The following is a 26,496-nucleotide window of genomic DNA, read 5'->3' on the forward strand; positions in this document are numbered from 1 at the left end:
TGTGTGGGGACTGTACGCTCACTTACTCTGCCTTAGGATCTTATACATTGGCCATCAATGGCAAGAATGCATTAAATTTTTAGCCAGATCACATCAGCTACCCTGTATTGGACTGTTGATTTTTAATTTTTTAATTAAGTATATGTCATCATTTCTCTAATTCAAGTCAGACCATTTCCCCAAGCTGAAATCTTTTTAACATTTGGTTCTGTCACCCACTGTTACCTCTTTCTATTTATATTAACCACAAACTTAATAAGTATGAGTGAGTTCTCTGTTTATCTAAGTTTTTGGTAAGCAGCTGATATTTTTATACCCTTTCCCAAACTGGTTAACCTACCTTATTTTTAATTCATCTAAACATACTTTTATAAAACTCATATTTCTCATCTCCTTTCATGAGATACTTAAAGAAATCAAGATGTTACTGTGACTGCTTAAAGTTGAATTCTAACTTTGGTAAAACTGCCAAAGATGGATGAGTTTTCCTCAATTATTTGCTTGATAACCGTTTTAGACTATTATTGATTACTAATATCAAACTTCCTAGCAGGTGGTTTTTGGAAGCTATCTTTTCTCATTTTAAAAATTAGCATCCCAGTTTTCTGGAACTTTCTCTTGGTCTTCATGGTTTCTCAGTTTACCAACAGTCATTCTGCATCCATGGATGTTACTTTTGCTTTGAGTCTTGAAACTTGAGACTTGCACTCACTTTAAGAGACTCTTGTATGTATCTTCCTCCACCACTGCAGTTCCCTTGGAAAGCATCATATATATCTTACTTAGGTTTTTGTTTTTCAGGTTTCATTGCTTTTTAAGCTTAGGAACACAGAGTTGGGTTAATCATAACTCTGGATTCATGATACACACTCATTGTTCGTCCACTAGTGTCTACTTTTTTAAAAGTTACTTAGTCATTTCTAATAATGTAGTAACTACCCGTATACCCACCCCCGACAAGAAACAACCTAGAGAATTTACATGTTATCCTACGGGCTTCTCATTAACCCATACCCTGTCTCCCCACACAAAGAAACCATCATTCTAAACCTTGTGCTCAAGATGCCCTTGCTTTTCTTTTCATATAGTTTTCATTTATTTATATATACATAGATACATTTTCATATATATATATAATTTAAATTGTTACTGACTTTTAAAAGGGTAGTATGCTGTGTATAATCTTTTGGACTCTACTCCTTGGATTAATAGTGTTTCCTAAGATTCCTCCATACTTTTGTGTGCTGTTGGAGTTCGTTTGTTTTTATTGTTTTTATTGGGCAGATATACCAGAGCTTATCCATTTACCTTTTTTGTTGATAGACTTTTGTATTGCCTCTATGTTTTTGCTAATGCGAACAGGGATTGAATGCCTATTCTTATCCATTTCACCTGTTTTGCAAGAGCTACAGAGTGTACACATTTTCAAGTAAAGGAACAAATGTCATACTGTTTTCCAAAGTTATTGCATCAATGGACATTCTTAACAACAGTTAAGAGAGATTCTGATGATCCACACCCCCTCCAATATTTGATATATGACTTACTGACTTTTGTCAACCAAATGGATATGAAATGGTATTTTGCTGGAGTCATGATTTTCATTTCTCTTGGCTAGGTACTTTTCTGTATTCCAAAAATCACTTCTTTCCGAAACAAAAGAGCTGACGAGTGGTTCTGCACGTCCTCTCTATTATGATGAGTACAGCATCTGCTCTAAATCATGTACTTACTGCTCTTTGTTGACCGTACTTTGGCGATAATTTGAAAAATCATTTTACATCTTTGTATTTTTCAAGCCACACTTCATTCTAAATTCCATTCCCGTACTCCTATCATATATACCTCCTCTTTAAAAAGTCCTATGGAGAACTTCAGTGCATCCCATCTGTTTGCTGTTGCCACCCCTTTTTGTCTGCATCATGCCTACCCTGCTTAATTCCTTAGAATGTCTCTTTACTAGCTGTCATCCCTCTTGGGCTATTTGAAGCTGCTTCACCCTAGTGGTGGTTTTACCAATTTGAATCGGTAACAGTGTGGAGGAAGATACCTGCAATGATATCATAAACACTCAACAATGTTGCTACTGTTTTGAGTTTTCAGCTACTGTTTTGAGTTTCCCTTTCCTCCTAGTTCTACTCCTTCTCTGACTAACTTTTTGTCCCAGCTACTCGGGAGGCTGAGGCAGGAGAACGGCGTAAACCCGGGAGGCGGAGCTTGCAGTGAGCTGAGATCCGGCCACTGCACTCCAGCCTGGGTGACAGAGCAAGACTCCGTCTCAAAAAAAAAAAAACAAAACAAAAACAAAACAAACAAAAAAAAATATTTAAGATACACGTTGTTATGCCCAGGGTTCCATTCTTTCTTGGTTAAAAGTATAAAATGCTGCGGTCACATTCTTATGAGTTTCTCTCTTCTGTCTCACCCATGAGTTCTCTGTTAGTCAGATTGAAATCCACACTGAAAGTTTCTGGGTTTTGATTCCTTAGTCTTCTATGGAGTTATCAAATCAGAAAGTCAAAGGAATGCATGAAATATACTTCTCTGGCAGAATGAACTTTTCAGCAGATACCGACAAGCTGAAGATCCCTCGTTAATCCGTTATGCATTCGTGTTGCCAGTTTTGAATTCTGTTGTGGATACCTGAATGGTTTGAAGTGTCCTCCATTTTATTTTTTTCTTCTAAATTATTTATTCCACGCCTGCCCCTTTATGTATTTAGCTTATTCACCTTTTCCTTCCTGGCAAAGGAATGACTCTTCCTTGTCTAGAACTTAGCATTCTGATCCAGAAAGCCAAATCCTGCTACAGGGCTGTCTAATATAACTTCCCATTTGCTTAGCATTACCATCTATGTCACATGGATGCCATTTGCTATTGAAGAACATATCTTTTGTTCCAGCAAATCCTTCTGTTTCTCTACAGTATATTCAAAAGCTGCTAGACATCTGATAACCATTTGTTTGTGATCTTAGCATATTCTCAAGCTAATTAGAAGTTTAAAGTAGTTCTTATAGATTTGATGAATTTGTAATATATAGTCTATACACCAAGTAAATTCAGGTTTAATAGTTTTTAAAAATCACAGATTTTTAACTTCATTAGGATCAAATCTCATTAAATTTTCCTTGGAAGATTTTTTAAAAAACAGTTAAAAATATTTTATTTCAAAATACTTTTTTATAAAACTTTTTTTTTTCAGCTACTGCTTTAAATGGATCATTCCTTTGTACAAAAGCAAACATGGCTTATGAGTTTTATAACTTAAAAACATATCATTATAATCCCAAATAATAATTTTTCTGAATGTATTCTTTATTTCAAACCTTGTGTTTCTCCTATGTTTCTGAAGGTCATGAAATTTTTATAGAAGCTTATGTCTTTGAGAAAATGTAAAATTTCATATCCTTGAGACATTTTATATTAGTATTCTAATTTGCATAGAGAGTAAGCATGCTTGTTATCTGATAAAATTCCTATACTTCTTACTCCTATTTACTAATGTACATTACTAATCATTGGGAATAATGGGAGACGTTAGAATAGGTAGGTCTTAAGGAGCAGCTAAGCAAAATTGCTCTGTTTTCGACAGTAGATATACAGTATGTATTGATGGAAGACTGCAGATTTGCCTTCCAAATCTGTTTTGCTAAAGTTCTCATGAGTTCTTATTTTTTTAAATCCTGGCTAACTAATAACATGTAATAACATGTAACTAATAACTAATAACAGAGTAACAGAAACTTACAGTAGAACATTTCCTGCTTTCTGAGTGAATCATTAATATCTTTGCTTTTGTGATGAAACATGCAGTTTGACATCTTAACCAGACAGTGAAACTGTCCTAGGCCTGCGTTCCCACCTTTATTTCCTCCTTTGCAAACTATGCTCATGTGCCTATCATTATAAACAGAAAGGGTGGTGCTCAGTATGTATTTGTTGAATGAATGAAAGAATATGACAAACCTTTTAGAATTTATCATGGAGTGGTGGGAAGGGTCACATTGTTTACCTTCCCTTCCATCCCCAGTTCATCTCCATGCCCAGAGTACTGTGTCTAATTGAAATAAAAGTATTTTTATGATTTGTAGCTTATATTTCATTATCTGCCTTCATACACCCCATGGAAACACTGAATGCTTACCAAGCGGAAGAAATACATATAAGGGTTAGAACAATCTAACTTTAATGAGCTGTAGGCTTCTTCCTACTATGGCTATTGGTTAATGACCAATTTCTTTTGGTCACTATTATATTACAGACCATAATAATAAAGCAGCTGAGATTTATTAAAAGCATATTATTTTTCAGACTCTTTTTTCTTTATTTTATTTTTTTGAGATCGAGTCTCACTCTGTCACCCAGGCTGGAATGCAATGGCATGATCTTGGCTCACTGCAGCTTCCACCTCCCAGGTTCACGCCTTTCTCCTGCCTCAGCCTTCCAAGTAGCTGTCATCACAGGCACCCGCCACCACGCCCAGTATTTTTAGTAGAGACGGGGTTTCACCATGTTGTTCAGGATGGTCTCGAACTCCTGACCTCAGGTGATCCGCCCGCCTCAGCCTCCCAAAGTGCTGGGATTACAGGGGTGAGCCACCTTGCCCAGCCTAATTTTAATTAATGGTTATTATATTTGCCTGTATTCATGCATTGCAATGGCAGCATAAAGAAAAAAAGAGAAAAGCAATCCTTTTAAGGTTTGCAGTTTGGTTTGAATGAGGCCAATGTATGAATAAGTAGCAGGTGTAGTATGATATGGACCTCATAGTTATCTCTGTTACCTATAAAATATGTAATCTAATATTTTATTTTTTTAAAAGCACTATGTATAATTTTCTTTCATGTCATGAATTCATTGATTCTATCATCTAAGTATTCTATCTTACATTTAAACAAGGTTGATGATAATACAAATGATTTGCTCTTCTATGTCAAATGTTCTTTTGCACTATCTAAAATCTCAACGTATTCCTGTCCCCCCCCCCTTTTTTTTTTAACATGTACAGAGTTGTCATGATGAGGAAGATGATGACGGTGAAGAGGAAGTGAAGAGTTTTGAAGTAAGATGGATCTTTCTGGATTTGCCTTTTTTCTATCTTGAAACATTGTTTCATAGCTTATAACTGACATTTATGTTTCTTGCTTCATGGCTTATTGCAGCTTATTGTGTCAAGGAACTGCATGTCAGAGCTGGATGGACAAACCCGAGTCCTAACATTTGCTGAAGTTAAGACCAAGGATCATAGAATAGTTAAATCACATAATGAAGCCCATATGTTCAGAATGAGTGTTCCTGAGAACCCTCAGAGATGAGACGGCTTCAAATTGTTCTCATCTCAGTGATGTCGTGGTCTGGAATTTCCAACAGACGTGACGAAAATGTTTATTGAAGAACAACATGACATCAAGTTTTTCATCAAACCCTTGGTTTGATATTTTTTCCTCAATAGAAGTCTTAAAGATTTGGCCTTAAAGACTTCTGCCCAATTAGATCACTCATTCCATGTACATATGCAGATAGTGGCACACAACGCAGTTTGCTTGCATGAGGTAGGAGTCCATATATCCCTAGGACTGTATTACGATTATTTTCTCAAGTGCTCTCAGCTTTTAAATGTCCTATATAATTTGAAATGCTGCTTAATGTTACTTAGCCCAAAGGAAAGTTCTTGATATTTTCCCCATTTGCTTATACTATACTTTCATTTTTTATGAGGAAAAGCTAATTGTTGCTAACTACCACTCTTTTTGTTTATTGGTTCTTTTTTTTTTTTTTTTAGAATTTTCATAAAGAAATTAAGTGCAGGAAAATAGAAATTAGATTCTTTTTCTTTTCCTTTTAATTTACATGTCTGGACTTTGAGCTAGAAGTCTGGAAATATATCAGTAGCCAGCAACGAGTCTTTAATTAAAGTGGACCCACAAAAACATATTAGCTAAAGAATAAGCTCAGAGCAGTGACCTTCCAGGATCCATTTGTTATGAGCATGTCTGCAGCATTGAAGTCAATGAGTCAAAAATATAAAAACAATCTAATTTGAGGAACTCATGACTATTGCTGGCTGAGAAAAATGCCATAAGATTAATTTCAGTATGATTTCTAGAATCTTTTCTAATGTATGTGTTTTCTATTCTCAAAGTCATCTTTATTGATAAGAAAGTGAGGTCAGTTAGAATGAGCTGTGAGCAGCAAATAGTACTGTTTTTCTGAAGTGCACACCATTTATGGTCTATCTGTTGTCTTCAGAGCAATTGTTTATTGCTATTTTGCTTCTTGTCCTCATCCTTCCTTAAGGTCACAGGATCCCAACGCAGCAAGGTAAAACTATATATATGTGTGTATTTGTCTGGGTCTGAGTTTCGGTTTCTTGTGACATTTACCTTTGTTAGACCCAACATCTTGGATTCTTTTGTAAAAAGGAGGTCTTGAAAATCTTTCTACCAGTTTGTAGCTCCAATGCAATTGGTCTCTTCAGGATCCCTTCCTTTGACACAGGTTTATTCTTCTTGCAATTTATATGACTCATAATTGGAAATGTTATCCTCCAGCTAACTTTGAGCTGTATACTGTGCTGGGATAAAGGAATCCAGCCCTTTAAATGACAAACTTTTTAAGCCAGGGACTTCTCATTTTCGGTGCAGTGTTCTGACCTTATCCCTCTTGATGTTTTTTCAACGCCAGTTTTATTACTTGAAAACAGACATGATGAATGGTATGGCTGGTGAGATTGGAAAGAAGCCTGCTTTTCCATTGTGCTAGTAATCACTTCAATTAGTAACTGGAGATTATATTCCATGATTTCAATACTGATTTCATCATTGCATTAAAGGGAAGGACTCTCTTAATATTTTGAATACTGGGAACATTTGCTAAAAGAAAACATTTGGATATAGAACTACAAAATTGCTTATGTTAATATGAACCTTGTTAAGCTTACGTTTTATTTTCATAAGGCTATTTAGTAGGAAAATCAATCATAAACGTTCTGGGAAGATGATACCCATAAAGACTTTTGTTTTTGTTTTTTGTTTTTGTTCTTGTTCTTGTTTAAAAAAAAAAAAGAAAAGAAAAGAAAACCTTTTAGGAGGCCGGGGGCAGTGGCTCACGCTTGTAATCTCAGCACTTTGGGAGGCTGAGGCGGGTGGATCACTTGAGATCAGAAGTTCAAGCCTGGCCAACATGGTGAAACCCTATCTCTACTAAAAATACAAAAATTAGCCGGGCGTGGCAGTGCAAGCCTGTAAACCCAGCCACTCGGGAGGCTGAGGCAGGAGAATCACTTGAACCTGGGAAGGAGGAAGTTGCAGTGAGCCGAGATTGCGCCATTGCACTCCAGCCCGGGCGACAAGAGCGAAACTCTGTCTCAACAACAAAAAAGCTTTTTAGTTTGTAAGTGTAAACTATTCTACTTTGCCTTCTTTTAAAAGAAAAAAAAAAAGTGAAATATTTGCTGCCAAAATGAATTTTAGACTGTTCTGAAGAAACTATTTTAAAGTTTCTTTTTAATTTTTTATTTTATTTTATTTATTTATTTATTTATTTTTTTTTTTTGAGACAGAGTCTCACTGCGTCACCAGGCTGGAGTGCAGTGGCACGATCTCAGCTCACTGCAATCTCCGCCTCCCAGGTTCAACCCATTCCCCTGCCCCAGCCTCCCGAGTAGCTGGGACTACAGGCGCATGCCACCATGCCTGACTAATTTTTGTATTTTAGCAGAGATGGGGTTTCACCATGTCGGCCAGGATGGTCTTTATCTCCTGACCTCATGATCCACCTGTCTCAGCCTCCCAAAGTGCTGGGCGTGAGCCACCACGCCCGGCCACTTTTTAATTTTTTTAACTCACTATTATAGTTGGAGGAATATATTGTTCTTGTATCATCATCCTTGTAAATTTCAAAATGTAAATCACGTATGTACTACCAGATGCAGCTCTGATCTAATGGGTATAATGGTTAATGGCATATAATGAGCCTAACACTAATATATTATGGGCTTACATAATAGATAAGAATAGGTATAATAATAATTTGGTAGATTTTGATTTTTTATCATTAATTGTTTCATATAAAATTGCTGTGAATTGTTGAGGGATGAAAACCTGAAGGGATCACCTAACATCAAGTAAAGAACTGATTTCCTAAGTAGCATAAAAGTTAATGCCTCAAGAATGTGTTGATAGTTGGATGATGGGGCTGGATGATGGAGAAGGTGTTGCTAGCCAACAAAACCATTTTACCTTGAAAGAGGAATGCAGTTTCAGAGAGATCAGTTTGATAAATAGGGTCAAATTTAGTGACATTAGAAAGGTTCCTTATTCAGAAAGGAAGTCTGAAAGACAACTAGTGGTGGCATCTAATATTTAGACACTAGGATTCAGGCCAGACTAAGGACAAGAAATCAAATGAGATACGGAGCGTGACCCGAGAGAAAGGGCTACCTTTGAACTTAGAACAGTGGACAAGTATTCCCATGATGGTGAAACCTAGCAATTACTCCCAAAACAGAGGATATAGACCAGCAGGTATGACTGTCTCAGCAAGAGGCAGGCTTTTGAAGTGCTGGGAATTGCCACACATTTATAGGTGTAATGCGGGACACCAGATTTGGGGATTTGCACTTCCTAATGAGATTTTTTTTTTTTTAGCGATCTCCATCCGATTTGGGACTATAATTTACACCTAATTTATGTAACATGCTACTCTTAACAAAATACTGTGTAAGTGGTATGAAATAATACAAAGTTGAGAAACAGAGATATATCTAATTAATTCCTTCTAAAGATACTCTTCTCTGAGATTGACTATGTGATACCAACAAAACCACTGAAAAATGTATTGTTTATAAATGTAGTAATCTACCATACTTTTTACACGGAGATGTCTATTTGACATAATTAGACATGGTCTAATAGTGGAGTTATTCACATAAGCTACAAATATGAAAGGCTATTTGTCACTTTCAATAATTCTTATAATGAATTATATCAAATAAGTTTGGAAATCACACAAAGTGTGTGGTAATTGAATTCTATCCCTGTAGCTGGTTAATTATTAATATTTGCTATAGTTTCTATTTAAATTCTTTCCCTGTAAAGTAGTCCATAAAGTCACTGAGAAGAGAAACAAAGTAGGTAAAAAGAAAAGTGGTGTTATAGGGAAATTCTCCATGAAGAATGCAGTAAAGCTCAAAAAACATGGAAAACAAGGAAAGAGGAATGACTTGCCAGCTCGTTTCTTCTTCCATCACATATGTGTATTATTGACATGATCCTGTTGAATTAAAACTTGCCTGATTTAACCTAATTACAAAATTCCCTCTTTCATCTGTAATATATGTAAATATGCTTTTGCTATAACTACTTATTAAGTAACTTTATTGCATATTTAGTTAATTAATTTTTAGGTTTGGAGCAACTTCTGTATCAAAAGCATTAAAAGGGAGAGTTAAATCTTATAAAGAAGCTGACATTAATTGAAAGGGAAGAAATGCTTTATCAGTTACCTGAAAACATAATTATTGGAGTTGAATGCTAGATTTCACTTTTTAATTTTTGCTAAGGCAAATAATAATAAACAATAATATTTCAAATAACATCATTTTTTCTGAGCATTATGGGTTTTTCTCACCTAGATCAACAAAGAGCTTTGATACTGCAGTAGACCACATTTATTAACTGATTTTATAAAAAACTCAGAAACATTATTTAGATGGTTACTTCGTTTATTGCTCTTCTCTAAAATCTGAGCATATAGCATTAAATAATACTTTAGTGAAAGCATTTCTTTAGAATATTAAGGTACTATAATATAGATTTCTTGTTTACTGCTAAATCTAAATTAATGACAGTGAAGCTTAGATAAGCGAGAGGAATGGAGTGTTAACTCATCTTCCAGGCCATCTTTCTCAAATATTAGGCAAACTGCATCTTCCTTTTGGTGAATGCCCAATTTCTAATCACAGATGAATTATCTGATGAGTCTGAGGTCCTATTTTTCTGTACTATTGATTAAAGAGAATTTCTTGTGTGTTAAATTCTAAATATGCCTATGGCAGAGTTGGTAATTCTGTAATAAATACTTAGGAAACCAGCATATTCTCTCAGATGGACCTGAGACACAAATAAAATATTGTCATACCTGATAACATACTCAAACCAATACCCAGCTGGTATCCCACAGTATGTGCCATTAAATATGGAAGAACCAATTTAGGTCCAAAATGTTTTAAGGATTGATATTATGTAGCACTACCCCAATGTTAAAAAATTTTTGTCTGGCCCATCCATGAATCTAACTTTTAATAGAATACAATGTTTTGGTAATCCTACAAGAATGAATTGGCTATAAGATATACTGCCCCCCATGGCTACATAATTTGAACTTTGAATGGGTTTATTTGGTGCTTTTCGTAGTAACACAGCATTTTAAATTAAAAAGTCTTCCTGAATCTTAGCAAGGAGAATTTTTAAATGCATAAAAATGGAAGATATAGCTATGGATATAAAATATTGAAACAATTATTCCATATATCAAGAAAATTTATAATTCTTTAGTTCCTACTGCAGGAGGTATGTGGTATCCAAAATATGGACTAAAGCATTAAGAGTTGCTTTTCATACTATTGAATCATAGAGGGGAAGAGGGAAGAAATTTTGACGGCCAGTGTCCTCCAGTACTCACTCTGATTGCTGCGGTCTGCCAACTACTTTTTATACAATAAAATTACGTATCTCAAGTAGTCATCTCGTGTCTTAGCTCAGATTTCCTAGAAAACACAGGCAAAAGCTTATGTGCTAACACTTTACTGGGGGAAGGGGTGTTACAATCCCAGGGAATTAAGAGTTAGGGAAATAGAGAAACGATACAGGGAATGAGGGAGGGCAAATAGAAGACTGAGTATTCCTGAGCTGGTCATAGCCGTTGAGCAGTTCAGCTTCTTGCTCAGTTGTGTGTTACAGAACAGAACAGTGCCTCCTGGGGAAGGAGGATGGGCACTTCATATGCAGGTGCCTTACATCTCCTGTCACTTACTGGTCACAGAGGGTTAATTTCATCATTCTTTCTGCTGATATTAACCAGTTCTTCCAGGCAACCCCTGGGGAAGCCAGAGCCGCCTTGAGTACAGCCTGTTGAGTGTCCAGGCTCCACAGTCTCTCCTTATCCATTAACATGGGGTCTCCTTGGTGAGTGGTACTGATGGTAGCAGCTGGCTTTCATAAGCACACAGTGTGGTAGCAGTCATTTCTAGGGCCATTCTGGCTCAGAAGCAAGGCAAGTAGCCAAGGCTTAGAGAGATGGGCATAGGTTGGGGTGGGGATCCTGGCCTTAATACAAGGAAGACTCCCAGAAAGCACGGCCCCCTATATTGTATACGGTAATTCATGCATATGAGTATGTGGACCAAAATAGCAGTCTGTGTAGGAGACATGCAGCTGGCCCTCTGTATTTGTGGTTTCCACATCTTGGATTCAACCAACTACAGATTTAAATATTCGAAAAAAATATTTGCTGCTTTACCCGACAAATACAGACTATTTTCCCTTGTCACTGTTCCCAAAACAACACAGCATAACAACTATTTACATAGCATTTACATTTTGTATTAGGCATTGTAAGGGATCTAGAGATTATTTAAGGTAGACAGGAGGATGTACGTAGGTTATGTGCAAACACTATACCATTTTATATAAGGGACAGATGTTAATATCTGTAGGATGTCCCGGAACATGTATCGACATATATACTTGTGCACACTTTTCATATGCACAGTAATTTAACTTCATGTGTTGTCATTAAAAAATAATCTCAGTTGAAGCTTATACATGAGCAGATTGTGTACAGTAAATGGAAGGCAACAGACTCATTAAGAGCAGACACTCAGATGGACTTCCTGTGTTTGAATCCCAGCTTGAACACCTAGCTGTGTGAGCAGAAGCCTCAATTTTTCTATCTATAAAGTAGGTCTAATTATAGTATCCACTTCACAGAGTTGTTATGAGGACTAAATTAGACAATATATATAAGGCACTCAGAACATTGACTATCACGTAACCATCCCTAAATATTTGCTATTATTATTATAATTAATCAATTTCACTTTCTCTGCTAAAAACAAGTCAGGGAAGCCCATACTACAGTGTGGTGAACACAAACCACACAACACAGGAGACCTGGATTGCCAGCCAGGTGCCGTGTGACCTCAGCCTCTCTGTTTCTCAGCTTTCTGTTCTTTGAACAAAGAGCTTTGAACTAGATGTTCTCAGGTGTCAAATCCACCTTTAACAGTTGTGTGGTTTGCTATCAGGTATAAATTCTCTTCATTTTTAAGGGCAATTTCGCAGTTCCTCTAATTGCATAAGTATTGATGAAAACATGCAAGTTTTTATCACTTTTTATCGTTTGTGGAGGATTGCAAAAGAAAATAAACTCAATGTGTTTTAGAACAGGAATGTGACAACAAAAATGTTTTATAGAAAATAACGTCAGCCAGGCATGGTGGATCATGCCTGTAATCCCAGCACTTTGGGAGGCCGAGGTGGGTGGATCATCTGAGGTCAGGAGTTCGACACCAGCCCAGGCAACATGGTGAAATCTCATCTCTACTAAAAATACAAAAAATAGCTGGGCATGGTGGTGGGGGCCTATAATACCAGCTACTCGGGAGGCCGAGGCACGAGAATCGCTTGAACCCAGGAGGCAGAGGTTGCAGTGAGCCAAGATCGCACCATTGCACTCCAGGCTGGGCAGCAGAGTGAGATTCCATCTTAAAAAATAAAAGAAAATAATGTCTTCTGTACATACATATGTATCCCGCCTTTTCCTAGTTTAGTATTTAAAGAATCTCAGAATTACACGTAACACAGTAAGCTGAAGGGGGAAAAAAAAAAAAAACTATTGAAAGACAAATAGTAGGGCCTTCCAGGAATAGATTCATCTAGAAACCCATGCCATGGAGTCTTGTCAGTTTAATGTGGATTGTCAGAATATCTGACTCCAGGCTTTCTAGGAGCCAATGTGAAATTACATACATTTAACATAAATTACATGAAATGACATAAATGTAAATTATATAAGTGTAGGAGCCAACATGAAATTACATAAATGTAATACAATTTAATAATATAATGAACTTTATGTGATTTATATAATATTCATAAATTTCATTATAGATATCAATATCATTAAATATAATATGTAATATATAAAACATTGATATTAGGAATATTAAATATAATAATATTTAAAATATAGTCTTCCTGACTGGAAAAAGCAAATTTCTAAAGTTAAAATTCAGTAGCATTTTTTCCCCTGAGGATGACAAAAAATGTCCTCAACAATTCAGTTAACATCATTTTTTGACAATATATGCAATAGAGTCCAGTTGTGCAGATGCTACCTGGAATAGCGTAAAATGGGTACCAAGTATCTGGAAGAATTGAAGAAATACACATGTGCCACCTTTCCAGATAGTCTCCAGAAAAATCCTCTTCCCAGCTAGACAGATAATTCTTGGCAGGGGATTTGGGACTGTGTTGAATACTTAGAGCACAGCTGTTTCTCAAGAGTTGATCTGGGGTAGGGTTAATACCCATTCATGAAGACCTAGAATTACAGACACTAGAGCTTCTACAGCTGTGAGTTTTCAAAATTCAAGTAATGAGCTGCTCTGATCCCATCTATGATCAAAGTTATTCTGACTTCCCATTTTCCCACTAATTAGTCCACCACTCTGGCACCCTCGTGACCTAACCAAAGCTTTGTATCCTTAGTGGCCCCAAGTTTTCTTCTTGTTCTTATTCTCTCTTTTGTCAGGCTATCCTAGAAGAGAAAGAACTGCATAGTACTTGCTTTCTGTATTCAAGGCAGTATTCAGTGCTTTTTAAGGCTTAAACAAATAAGTAGGTAAATGACCACTGTTTTAAATCAATATTGCATTTAGGAATAAACTACATTCCCTCTAATGATAAGTCAGTTTAACTTTCCTAATTTGATAACTTCTGATTTTAGAGTTACTCATCTTTTCTTTCCTTTTTGTACCTTGTTAATTAAGCTTTCGGTGGTAAAGTGCAAATTGTGACAACTGGGCCCTAAAATAGAAAATTATTTCAACCTAGTTGAGTTTTATTGCTTTTGCTTCGTTTTAAATTACTTCTAAATATGCTGAATCCCTGAGAAACAATATTCCACCCAAAATGCAAGTGTATATAATATTGGAAGAATTAAACTGTAAAGTCATATTACACAGGATATCTAACGTCAAAGCCTCTAGTGCATTAACTGACTTACTTGACCCTGGTTTAGTGTTTCTTTTGTCTCTGTAGATTAGTCAAACTTTGACCATTTTTACAGAGTGTTAAAGAGACAGCATTAGAAACTTTGCTTATCCTCTCAAGAAGTAGAATTCTGGAAGATTATCATACTGTTTGAAAGATCAGTAATAAAGAGTGGATAATGATGAAAGATCTGAACAAAAAATTAAATGAGCTAAAGCCCACAATTTGATTATTATTTGTATGTGTATAATTCTGAAGACCTCTTTAAGCATGAACTGAAAAACAAACTTCTAGAGCTACTAATTTTGCAGCACTTCAAACAAAAAAGATAACATTTGTAATATTTTAGATTAATTGTGATCACAGACTATAGGATATCACATCATTTAGTTCTGTCATTTATTCATGCAAATTTTCTTGAACACCTTTTATTTTCAGAGAACTGTACTGGATGTATAGTATGTGTGTACTGGTGTGGTTAAAACAAAGAAAGCCTCCTGCCTTCATGGATCTTCTAGGAAATTTCATGTACATTTATTTATTTACTTATTTATTTATTTATTTATTGGCAAGGTCTTGCTCTGTTGCTCAGGCTGGAGTGCATTGGCGCAATCCTGGCCTCCAGTGATTCTCCCACCTGGGCCTACAGGTGCACACCACGAAGCCTGGCTATTTTTAGTTTTTTGCAGAGACAGGGTCTTGCTATTTGCCCAGGCTGGTCTAGAGCTCCTGGGCTCAAGCAATCCTCCTACTTCAGCCTCCCAAAGTGCTGGGGTTACAGGCATGAGCCACCGTGCCTGGCTTATTTATTTAATTAAAAAAAAAAAAGTTAGGAACCACTCGTTTTAAACAAAATTATAATCTTGGTATTTTCCCATCACTGTGAGTCAACGCTACAGAAATGTAGCTAATCTACATTTTTCAGGAACTAGAATACAACAGAAAAAAAGTAATTGAAGTGGAGAAGGTGTCTCTTATCCATGCTTTTGACTTTCCTTAGTCTGAGTTGACCTGTTTGTGCTGCAGACCAAATTATTAGTGCAATTTCACTCCCTTTCTTCATTGTCCCCATTGTTATCCAATTAAATCTTCTATTTTTCGGTCTTTTTATTTCTTATAATATTGATATTCAACATCACCTTGTAGGTCATAACTATAAGATGCCAATTAAAAATATTTTAAGGTGACTTATGACATTACTAAATTATGGGAAATTTAAGGAGTTTTGTTCCTGGATATTTCTATTCTGTTATAACTTTCTACCACCTACAGTTTCTGATGAAAATATTATGAAAACATTTTCTACAGTTGTTGAAGTCATGGAAATACAAACAAACAAACACAAAGTAGATGGGCTTATTTTGTATGACGAACAGATGATAGATTTGGTAGACTCAGCCTCTGATCTGCTCAAGTTCTGCCCCAGAGGTCAATGGAGCTGAGGCAGGTCCTTCAGAAACAATGTAAATTCCTTTCCTGTAACCAGGCTACCCTGGTTTAAAATATCTTTTCATCTCCATTACGAGGATAAACTGATAAGGTCAGTGGCAAAAACTACAGTTAACCTTGGCACCAACCTGATATTTTCTGCATCAAGGAGCAAGGGACAATTGTAATTCTCCCTATTTCAATAATTTTTTCTCACTTAAAACAAGTTGTTGAAGAACTAAATACAGTTGTTTTTCTTCGAGACTTTCTACTTGTTTCCCCTGGTGTTAAAAGCTTGACACACTCTTAGACAAAATGAAATAATATTAGCAATGTTATTACAAACTTCAGTTATAACCAAAAGCAAATCATGATGTAAAATACTTCTGTTCATTACCAGTGATTTGATCATGGGTCTGATACATGACCATATTTGACCTTGAAAAAACCTCATAACAAGCTTATTAGGATGTGCACTGATAATTCTTGGTTGCTCTTGGCAAACAGAACGTTTTGCCTAAGGGAAAATTTAAATTCTGGAGCTGCTCTTTTTTTCCTCACCTTACTGTGTAACCTTGAAATAACCTTGAAATAACACAAAGACTAAACTGCAGGTGGTGTTTATTTAAGAGCCTTACGCAGTTTAAGCAAAATCTGGTGTGTCGGAGAACTCTATTTTTGAAAAGGTGCTTTCAAGATGTTATTTTCCTGAGTAAGATGCTTATGAAAGATCTGTCTACAATTTGTTTAGAAAAGCTAATCTGCAGTTTAAAAAAATCTGTTTACATAATTCATCTTAGTATCTGAAAATTTTCTGGTTTAACTTTCAGGGTTTTATTTTTTTTTTTTAATTTATAATAAACTTTCCCAATGACAGATTAAATTACATGCCCAGAAGCTGTTCTCAAAGGGCAAAGTACTAGAAAGAAATAATGTTAAAGAATCCTGAAGGGAGAGCTTCCAATTTCAGTTCAACAAAAAATAAATTCAACAGAGAGGTTGACTTGATCTCTGTTTATGAAATACAGTATTTTTCTGCGTCTAGATCAGTATATCTTTTTGGCTCAATGCTTTTTTTTTTCAAATGACTTTCATCATCTTCCTGAAAACATTGATTATTAAAATTTAGATGCGATATAAGAAAATGAGTGACCTGTCCAGGGAGTTTATTTTTATACAAGGTAGTCTGAGATCCTGTCTATTTCTTGGACCTTGTAAGGTCCATACCTCATGTGTTGATTTCAGTTACTGAGGAGGTTACTGGGACCTTATAGGCTACGGTGCAAGTTGTTCTGGCAGGTCTTTAACTGATCTTCCCACTTTGGGAGCACAAATGGCAAACTGTTGTTTTGTTATGTTTTCTCTCAAGAGTGTGTGGCATGTTGCCATCTTCCATCTTCTGTGAGTTTCCTGATGACTGTCTTTATGTGTTCTATTAGGTCAATAGAAGAACTTCTTCCTGACTCCCTTGCCTCTTTAGTTGATGAAAATGATAGGACAGTTTCGTGAGCGAATAATTTCTTATCATTTTCTTACTGAAAAACTCTCCCACAAAAGGAGTTGGTTAAGCATTAAACGAATGTTCCACATAGAGCTCTGGCAATGGGAGGAACATAAAAGATTGTTGGGTCTAAAAGGAAGAATCAAATGTTGCTCATCAGTTTTAAACAACACCTAAAGAGCAGACGAAAGGGTCCTCTTTCAGTTTTCCTGAAACCGTGTTGTAATGACAAAATGGTTTTGTGTGTCTGTGTGGTTCTGTTTCTGTTTTGTTTTTGACTTCACAGGAAGAGGTTTAAACATGAAGGCAAACCTTATAGATGTTAGCATGGCTACATATAAAGCAAAGCTGCCTCTTTTTTTTTTTTTTTTTTCTTTTCTCTGCTTCCATTTAGGCCTATCACATAATTTAAGAAAACATAAAAATTTAACCACAGGAGCGCTAACTATAGTGTGACAAAAAAACCCTGATCAATTTTGTTTTCGCAGCACGATATTATCAAAGATTTAAGAAACAAATTTGCCAGCCTCGGCGAGAACTCTCTGGTAACAGCATAAATGTCTGTGTTGGTTGCTTTTGATTTAAAGGTTTCTTTTTTCATTTGTTTGAGCCCATTTCTTTTCCCCCTCCTTTTAGTTCACTTTATTTTTCATATTCTGTAACTAGCAAGCCTTCATTTTTTAAACCTCTTCCATCTTCCAGTGTCTATTTTCTGTATTTTGGATGGAAAGTTTATGGCAGCAAAGCTGTCATTCTGGCTACCTCTGCTGCAGCTCTTCCTGCTGTTAGGTCATATATGTTTTGGCCGTTGTGTTTATGGACATGATACTAATTGACTGTTTCATGTCCCATTGACTAAGCTTCTCTACCACGCCATTTGATGGACTCACTGTCATAGGGCTCTATGCAACTTTCATTCTGCAACTTATACTGCTTAGTTCCTTCTCAATTCTCCAGTGAACTGGATTGCTCAAGTGAATGGTCATACCAGTCTTGAACTTGCTGTGCCTTTATATTTTATTTTTATTTTCTTCTTTATGTTTTCAGTGGTAGCTTAAGTGGAAAAGAATAAACTCCAGCCATTGCTCCAGCAGCACCATGCAGTATCGTTTGTTACCACCAGAGAATACAAAATATAAAGGCACATTGCATCTCTTATTCTTTGGGGGTGACTGGGGAGATCTGTATCATAAATCCACTACTTTGTTGAAGCCTACCTTTTTATTCATATCAGCTTTCAATTTTGCTTAAACTTCAAGACATCTCAGTTAATGTTTTTCTGTGATTCAGTGATACCTTGCAACTCGAGCCATTTGCTGAGCAGTATCAAGTTATGGCCATGGCATGGGAGATTATTAAAAACGTGACAAACTTATGCACAAATGTATAAATCAGAAAGTGCAAGCTTCATTGACGAAGTACAGTACTTCAAAACTGTGATACAGGCTTTGGATGAATCAAATAATTAAAATTGAGAAAAACAAATCCATGCTGATAAACCAGTACCAAAAGCATATCAAGAAAACTATAAAGGGGGAAAAAAAAAACCAAGAGTTGAATATGTTAATAATATCTGTTTAAGAACATCGTTGGTGTTGAAATGGTCCATAATGTTGTCATAGAGCCCATACATGAAGAGATGACTAAAAATATGGTCTGTAGAAATCTGCTGTGCTTACTGATACCCTCAACATAAACGGTTGGGATTTGTGTTCAGGAAAAAGAAATGGAAAAGCAAAAGCTTCTATACCAGCAAGCGCGACTCCACGACCGTGGTGCGGCTGAGATGGTGCTGCAGACCATCAGTGCCAGCAAAGGTAAGGTTCCATGGGTTCCCCTCACAAGTGTCTGTTCTTCAGATTTCCTCGTTGCTCTCAAGGTGCTCCCTCATTTCAATTCCACTGACTCATTTAGTCCCGGGGTTTCTGGTTCATGACTGTATCAGGTGCCTGTTCACAAATACGAGCTCTCATTGTTTACGGAGACCAATGTTAATTTGTTTTTCAGAGTCTTACTATACAGCTTCATTTTCATTCTGTTCTTTAAGTTTTGGAAACTATGTTATAACTAAACCTTAGCAGACTGATCCTATAAAATGGGGGTGGCCGAGCTTTTTCTTTAAGGCCAGAGAGTCAATGATTTCAGCTTCGAGGACTATGCAACCTGTCACAGCTCTTCAACTGTGCTGTGTTAGCACGAAAGCCGCCAGACACAATAAGTTAACAGACAGGGTGGCTGTGTTCCAAACCAACTTCATTTACACACAGTTTGTTTACACACACGGGTGGCAAGCTGTAATTTTGTTATGTAATTTATGGTATTTTGCCATAGTTTGCTGACCCTTGATACAAATATGGAGACATTTAAAGTGAGACTTTTTTAACAATGAAGATGCTGTCGTATATCTCAGTAGCCAGCTGTTTCAAGATGATTTTTTTGTACGTTCATAATAGCTTCTTTGTGAAAATATTTTAAATATAATTTGTAATGGAAAGGAAAAGTAATGGTGGTATATTCTGTTATTAGGTACCCTTGTCCTTAAATAGAAGATTATTTATATTTCTAAGATAAATAGAGGTGAACAATGAAAAATAAAATATGATATACTGAATAAAATGTTGTGTTATTATCCGAATAACTTAAAATTGAGAATAGTCTGCTTAATAAACCAGACTACAAACATATTAAAGTAAAAGCGATACAATAAAAATGATGAAAGTTCTTCATATATAATATTGTTGAGGGAAGAGGGAGAGAAATTTTCCTTAAAGAAAGTTTTAAGTAGCTCATACTTATTTTAATGTTTATTAAACACATGAGTAATCTTGAATCTTAATAATTTCAGGTCTCAATATTTCAAGATCAGTTGTTTTCCTATTCTGTTACTTCTGTATCTTCTTAAGGTTTCAGTTCTTAGATATTGTAGAGAATTTTTTAAAATGTTGATGCCAAATATGCATTATTATTATTTTATTATTTTTTGGAACATCAGTCAGTCTCCCTCCGCCATTATGAAGATTGCTTGCGGGGGAGCATAATAATAATTTTTAAAGTGCAGCATTGGAGGTAGAATAGATTAATATAGAAGGCGAAATGATACAAGAAACACTACTTTTTTATATTTCTTAGGTGAAACTGGACCAATGGTAGCAGCTACTTTGAAACTTGGAATTGCTATTTTAAATGGTGGGAACTCCACAGTACAGCAGGTAATAGCTTCCAGTCATTCACATAATGTACTTTTCAGACAAATGGACCGTATAGTAAAGAACTATTTGTTGTAAAATGTTTTATTTTCTATGTACAATATGGTTCAATTTTAGTTTATCACGGTACTGAAGAGAAAGCAAAAGAGGGAAAAAGTAATTATGTGATAGTGTTACAAATCCAAACATCAAATGATGTCAAAACATCTGAAAACATCAAATGTGGCCTTTTGTCATGTCAAGTGAATTCTGGTGCTGAGATATGAACCACTCTCTCACCATGCATTTACCAAACGGTGGCTATCTGGTTTTGGAACCTGGCAAGGGTAACCAGCTCATTCTGTTCCCAGAATAAGTGATTATATAGCTTTTTAAAAAGGAACAATAAAACAATCTCTCCAAAACATTTATCAAAAAATAATGTCTCTTGCTTATGTTTTACTTAAGAAGACCCTCATTACTTAGTATATATATTCAGAAGTCCTTAGATCCAGAGACAGTAGTGAGAGATCCTGTAATGTATACTTCTTGTCTATGCGGAACTTGTCTGTTTTCTTTGTAACTTCGAGTATGTATTCCACCATCTCCTTTACTGTAAGCCACATTCCTTTGTTTGAAAAGATGAATGATTGTTTCATTTTTTATTTGACCAAAAGTTATCACACCCCCCATAAATGGCTGTATGATTTTGTGTCTGTGTGTATATGTGTGTCTGTACATCTATGTATCATACATACACTATGTGTATATTTGCTATTTGTGCGTGTGTGTGTGTGTATATATATATATGCATATGTGCATATATTTTGTGCGTGTGTATCCTTTACATATTTAGTTTATATTGCCTTTGCTATCTGAAAAATATTACTACTAAAATTTTGTCTGCTTAGCTGAGCCCTTTTTAGAACAGTGTTGATAATAGGAATTGTTCTGCTCTTCAAGATTTGGAGAAAAGCAGTATTCTTATTTCCTTAAACCTTTGAGCATGCTTTCTATCATCTTGTATATGCTTTACATTTGAAATCTCTAATACATTTTAACCATGTCAGAAATAGCTATTTCATTGTGCTATGTAACAGTAAGCTAACAAGACAAAGCATTGCTTTAGCATTTTTTTATATTTATGTTTAACCAAAATTTTGACCATAGATCCTGGATGTCATTCTGAGAACAAAGGAGAAAATTTTAATAGCCAAATGATTCAAATTGTTTTTTCAGTTTAAAGACTATGGAAATGGAAACTGAATTTCAGTCTATAGCATTAGCATATGGCAGTCACCACTCTCAGATTGTAATGCTGTTTTGGGTTTTTTGTTTGGTTTGGTTTGGTTTTTTGAGCTGTCACCCAGGCTGGAGTGCAGTGGCGCCATCTCTGCTCACTGCAGCCTCTGCCTCCTGGGTTCAAGCAATTCTCCTGCCTCAGCCTCCCGAGTAGCTGGGACTACAGGCACATGCCACCACACCTAGCTGATTTTTGTATTTTTTAGTAGAGACAGGGTTTCACTATGTTGGCCAGGCTGGTCTCAAACTCCTGACCTCATGATTTGCCCACCTTGACCTCCCAAAGTGCTGGGATTACAGGTGTGAGCCACCGCGCCTGGCCTGTAATGAAATCACCTTGGTGTGGAAACCTGTGAATAACATCTATGGGAATTTTCTTCCCAGTTAACTTGCGAGAGAGTATCTGAATCGCCAAATTACTTTAAAAGTGACCAGAAGAGAATTAAGAGTAATATTACCCCCGACATTTTTGGTGCTTGTGGTCATGTGTAGGGCAACTAACCCTCTTATTCCAAGTTTGTGTAATTATCTTGCTTTGAGGCGTGTGTTCCTACTTCATGATAAAGATGACATTAGTCATGTGTGTACACAGTGAATATTTTCTGTCTTTAGAATGGAAAGCCTGTTTTGGTTGTTTATTTATTTAACAAACAATGAGATTTTTGTTCAGTGGCCATGTGGTTTCTATAATTCCCATAGAAAATGCTTGACTACCTCAAGGAGAAAAAGGATGTGGGCTTCTTTCAGAGCCTGGCCGGCCTGATGCAGTCATGTAGGTAAGGACTCACTTCCTTCTTGGGGTTCTACTCAGTGGTTGTATTTTTTCGAAGCATTTGTTTCTTACTCTGACGACAATTACACATAGAAGAATAGTTAATGATTAACAACACTTTAAAGTGGGATAATCAGCAGTGTCTTCTTTTCTATCTTTTTTTAGGGGGTTGGTAATATCATAATTAATAACTTACAGAATGGTAATAATGCCTTAAAATAGCTTTCCTATGGTACTATAATCCCAGAACTTTGGGAGGAAGAGGTAGAGGATCCCTTGAGGCCAGCAATTCAAGACCAGCCTAAAAGGGCAAGACTCCATCTCTACAAAAAGACTAAAAAAAAAAAAAAAAAAAAACTTAGCCAGGCATGGTGGCACACACCTGTACCATAGTCCTAGCTACTCAGGAGGCTGAGGTGGGAAGATTTCTTGAGCCCAGAAGTTTGAGGGTGCAGTGGGCTATGACAGCACCACTACTCCAGCCTGAGAGACAGAGTGAGACCCTGTCTCTAATTTAAAAAAAAAAAAAAAAAAGACTTCCCCATGTTTAAATAGGGATCTTGGAGAATTAGTGTATATTCTGTATACTTGAAAATGAGTTGTGTATGCTTTTTTAGAAAAGGAAATTCTATTTAGTTTTATTTAGGAGCTTGTAGACCATTTCTCATTTTATGACTAAATGATCATTAACTCATTTGTGGTAATCATTTTCCATTTTTTTTCAAGATTTAAAGTCATTCAGACAGCATTTGACTAAGGAATTTGACACACATTTAATGTAACAAGCTATTCCAACTGCAAGAACATAATTATTAGAATTTTATTTCTGCATGTCTGCTAGCTTTGTAATGTACTCCCCATGTGGAACCCTATGAATGCTTTATGTTTGACTTTCACATGGATCATTTCAGTGTAGGCCCAGGGGAGACACTAGTCTGCCACTAAGAGAATGTGGCTGGTAAGCAATGAATGGAGACATGTTTTCAGTGTACGTTAACATTTGGTTCATATTCCAAGATATGTGGTGTTTAGATGTTTGCTCTCCTGAACAAAGAAAATGTTCTATTAGTCCTCTAAATGTTTCTTTTTTCCTTGTTATTATAGTGTCCTTGACCTAAATGCATTTGAGCGACAAAACAAAGCTGAAGGTCTTGGGATGGTGACAGAGGAAGGATCAGGTATTAATGACTTACATTAAAAGGATCACCTGTCTCCCTTCCCTCCCTGAAATGAGTCAATTATCAATTACCTTTCAAGCAGAGAGATACGAAGTTATTTTAAAATCGATGAAATGCTTACATGATTTATTTCAAAGTTCGTAGTTGGACACCCGTCACACCCCAACACCAACCTTCCACGCCGGTCATTAACTCCTTGTGTGCCAGCCCCGTTGCCAGCGGCCTTTCCCCTTGTTGGGTTTTCAATAAGGAATAATGGCTGAATGAAGGATCAAGATCCTTTATTAGAGAATTTTCTGGGAAATCATAAACCACATAGATGAATCTTTCAAGAACATTTGACTTTCTTTGGCCACTTTAGCAAAGTCGGGCTCTCAGATTCTTCTATTTCCTTAGGATAGTCATCCTTTGAGCTCCTTCAGTCTACTCTCATTCCTGTTCTCTCCTCTTCCCTTCCAGCACAGTGATCCTCATATCCATACATGTTTGCAAGTCTAGATTGATAAAAGAAAGTAAAGAGCAGTTATTGTGCTTAAATAATTCTGTGCACAAAAGCAGTGATTCACGTGATCTTAGAATTTTTCTCTCTGTAAATAGATGCTGGTATAAACTAGAAAGTTTAGCATGCAATGCATTTAAAGCAGGAATAACTTTTGCTGCCCTTTCATTTTAGGAGTATTTATTAAGAAAAAAATCTTCAATATCTTTTGGTTTGATTTGTTTTTATTCTTTTGTGTTTGATTTTTAAACTAGTTTTACTCAGGGCCCGTGTGTTTATCTGTTTTTGTTTGTTTTGTGTGGTTTGGATATGTCTTCTTGTCAATTATTAGTTTTGGAATATTGGGTCTTTTATTGGACTAATCTTATTTCAAAAAATAATTTTTTCTCCCATCTGCCATTTGTAGTCTGTGTTTATTTCTCTGAAATATTTTAGGATTAACTAATTTATCTACGTATTTTTTTGTTCTCACAAATAGGAAAGAGAATATTTCTTATTGTATTTTAAAGTTTATTATTAATACCCATCCTGACATTGCTACTGCTACGTGGCTCCTGTGTTTATTTTATTTTCTGCTTGACATTTGGATGTACAAGTCTGGTCATCAAATATAAGTCATATGGTTACTTAACTGAGTTAGCTACCTTCAAGAAAAATCACTGACACCATTCTATAACTTCTTAGGTTTTCTGGCCTAAGGTTCTGGCCTGAGGTTCAAAAGGACTGACCTTCAAGAAAAATCACCAGAGCCACTCTAAACTTACTTAGGTTTTCTGGGCCCGTCCGGAGAACTTGGAGCCACTGCAGATCCCAGGGCCCATCACCTGCCTACCTCCAGCATCTCTCCAAAGTCCTAAGCAATTTTCAGCTACAAAATCTCTAAAAATGAATGAAGTCTCTGTCTAAAGCCTGACTTCCCTGTCTTGGAATTAGAAATCAATTTCATTTTCCCCTGTAGTTATTACCTAATGTTCCAGGGGCTCTGACCACAAATCCATCAGTCATTCTTAAGTCACTGTTCATATCAGCTCCCAAAAGGAATAGCAGCCACTTAGGTTTATTTTCCTTAGCCTCCTTTCCTTTGTCAGGCAGATATGGATTGGAATAACATTTCCGAGTCCCAAATCAGAAAGAACTTTGTGAGAGTGACCATTCTGATGGGAGAATTCTTTATATCTCTCAAAATGAGATTGATTTAACTTGTGCATTCTTTTTCAACACATAAATAATTACTCAAGCCGATTAACACATTTTGTATTATTTCCTTACAAACAGAAAAACAAAAGCAAAATCTCAACTTTTTTTTCTTTTTCCCCATTTCCTTTTCTTTCGACTACTGTAAATGTACTACCCTCCCTTCCTCAGTCATCACTCATGAGCGTGGTAATTATTAAAAATGAACTGTCTTTTGTTTATTTGCTCTTTTATTTGTTAGCTTTGTGTACAGACTTGATAGTGACATATCTTGTGCATTGTTTTGTGTTGTAGACTGTTTTCATAAGTAGATTATTTAATTTCCATCATGATGCATCCTGTTATTTTTTAAATGCACACATCTAGCTTTCCTCTTTTTCTTTCTTGTTTCTATGAGGATGTGCAGTTATTACGATGTTGTTTCTATGAGGATGTGCAGTTATTACGATGTCAGAGATGAAGGGGCAACAAGCATTTCAATTACGTTTCTGGATTGGTTTTGTTGTCTTACAGTTAAAAACCTTTCCAGTGGGCCCAGCATCTGCAACTGTTGTGTCAATGAATGATCCTAGAATGTGTGCCCTAGTCTCCCTGTGGCGTTTCTGTCTTGAACGTACTGTGGCTTTATGGCTGCACGGATTGGTGCACGGGAAATCGGTGACATATTCAAGGGGGACGTGACAAGCTGAGTCTCCTCCTCACCAGTGTGCTCTGCCAGTTGCCTTCCAAAGATTGGGAGGTCTACTGAGTTTTTCTCTATTCCTTTGGAAATCTTACAGATTGCAAATCATGTAACATCAAAACGAATTTTTATTTTTGCGACTGAATTCAAAGAGCAGTAGAAACAACAGCAACTATTTGCTCCTCAAACTAATAGACTAACAAAGATGTCATTAGTAATTCAAAGTAGTTTCTGAAAGACATTTTATGCAATGGAAATAAGGGATCAGATTTTAGATAGTACCTAGGACGCCAACAAGGCTTCCAAGATTAAATTGTGCTTTCTGAATACATGCTGTTGCCTTAATCAAGAGACCTATTAGGAGCATATGTAAGGGCCACTCATTAGCTCTATTAATATTATAGTATTTTCCAGATTGTTTTAAGAATTCCTATACAGACTCTTTTGGCATGTTTAAATATATCTGTTTTGAGACCACT

General features: G+C 36.1%; 1 protein-coding gene across 8 annotated transcripts in view; it reads left to right on the forward strand.

Annotated features, from left to right (window-relative positions):
• RYR2 (ryanodine receptor 2) overlaps nucleotides 1-26,496 on the forward strand; it is a 795,071-nt gene that overhangs the window by 699,456 nt on the left and 69,119 nt on the right. For 4 of the 8 annotated variants that reach the window (XM_050770606.1, XM_050770614.1, XM_050770659.1 and 1 more), the window contains 6 exons: nucleotides 5,009-5,062; nucleotides 6,298-6,321; nucleotides 18,923-19,022; nucleotides 20,335-20,414; nucleotides 22,392-22,468; nucleotides 23,569-23,642. In XM_050770606.1, coding sequence (XP_050626563.1) covers nucleotides 5,009-5,062; nucleotides 6,298-6,321; nucleotides 18,923-19,022; nucleotides 20,335-20,414; nucleotides 22,392-22,468; nucleotides 23,569-23,642 — 409 coding nt within the window. The remainder of the gene's footprint in view (nucleotides 1-5,008; nucleotides 5,063-6,297; nucleotides 6,322-18,922; nucleotides 19,023-20,334; nucleotides 20,415-22,391; nucleotides 22,469-23,568; nucleotides 23,643-26,496) is intronic. The other 4 variants (XM_050770624.1, XM_050770633.1, XM_050770669.1 and 1 more) reach the window with 1 other exon arrangement.

This window comes from Macaca thibetana, chromosome 1, assembly GCF_024542745.1.
Source record: "Macaca thibetana thibetana isolate TM-01 chromosome 1, ASM2454274v1, whole genome shotgun sequence".
Classification (NCBI taxonomy): domain Eukaryota; kingdom Metazoa; phylum Chordata; class Mammalia; order Primates; family Cercopithecidae; genus Macaca; species Macaca thibetana.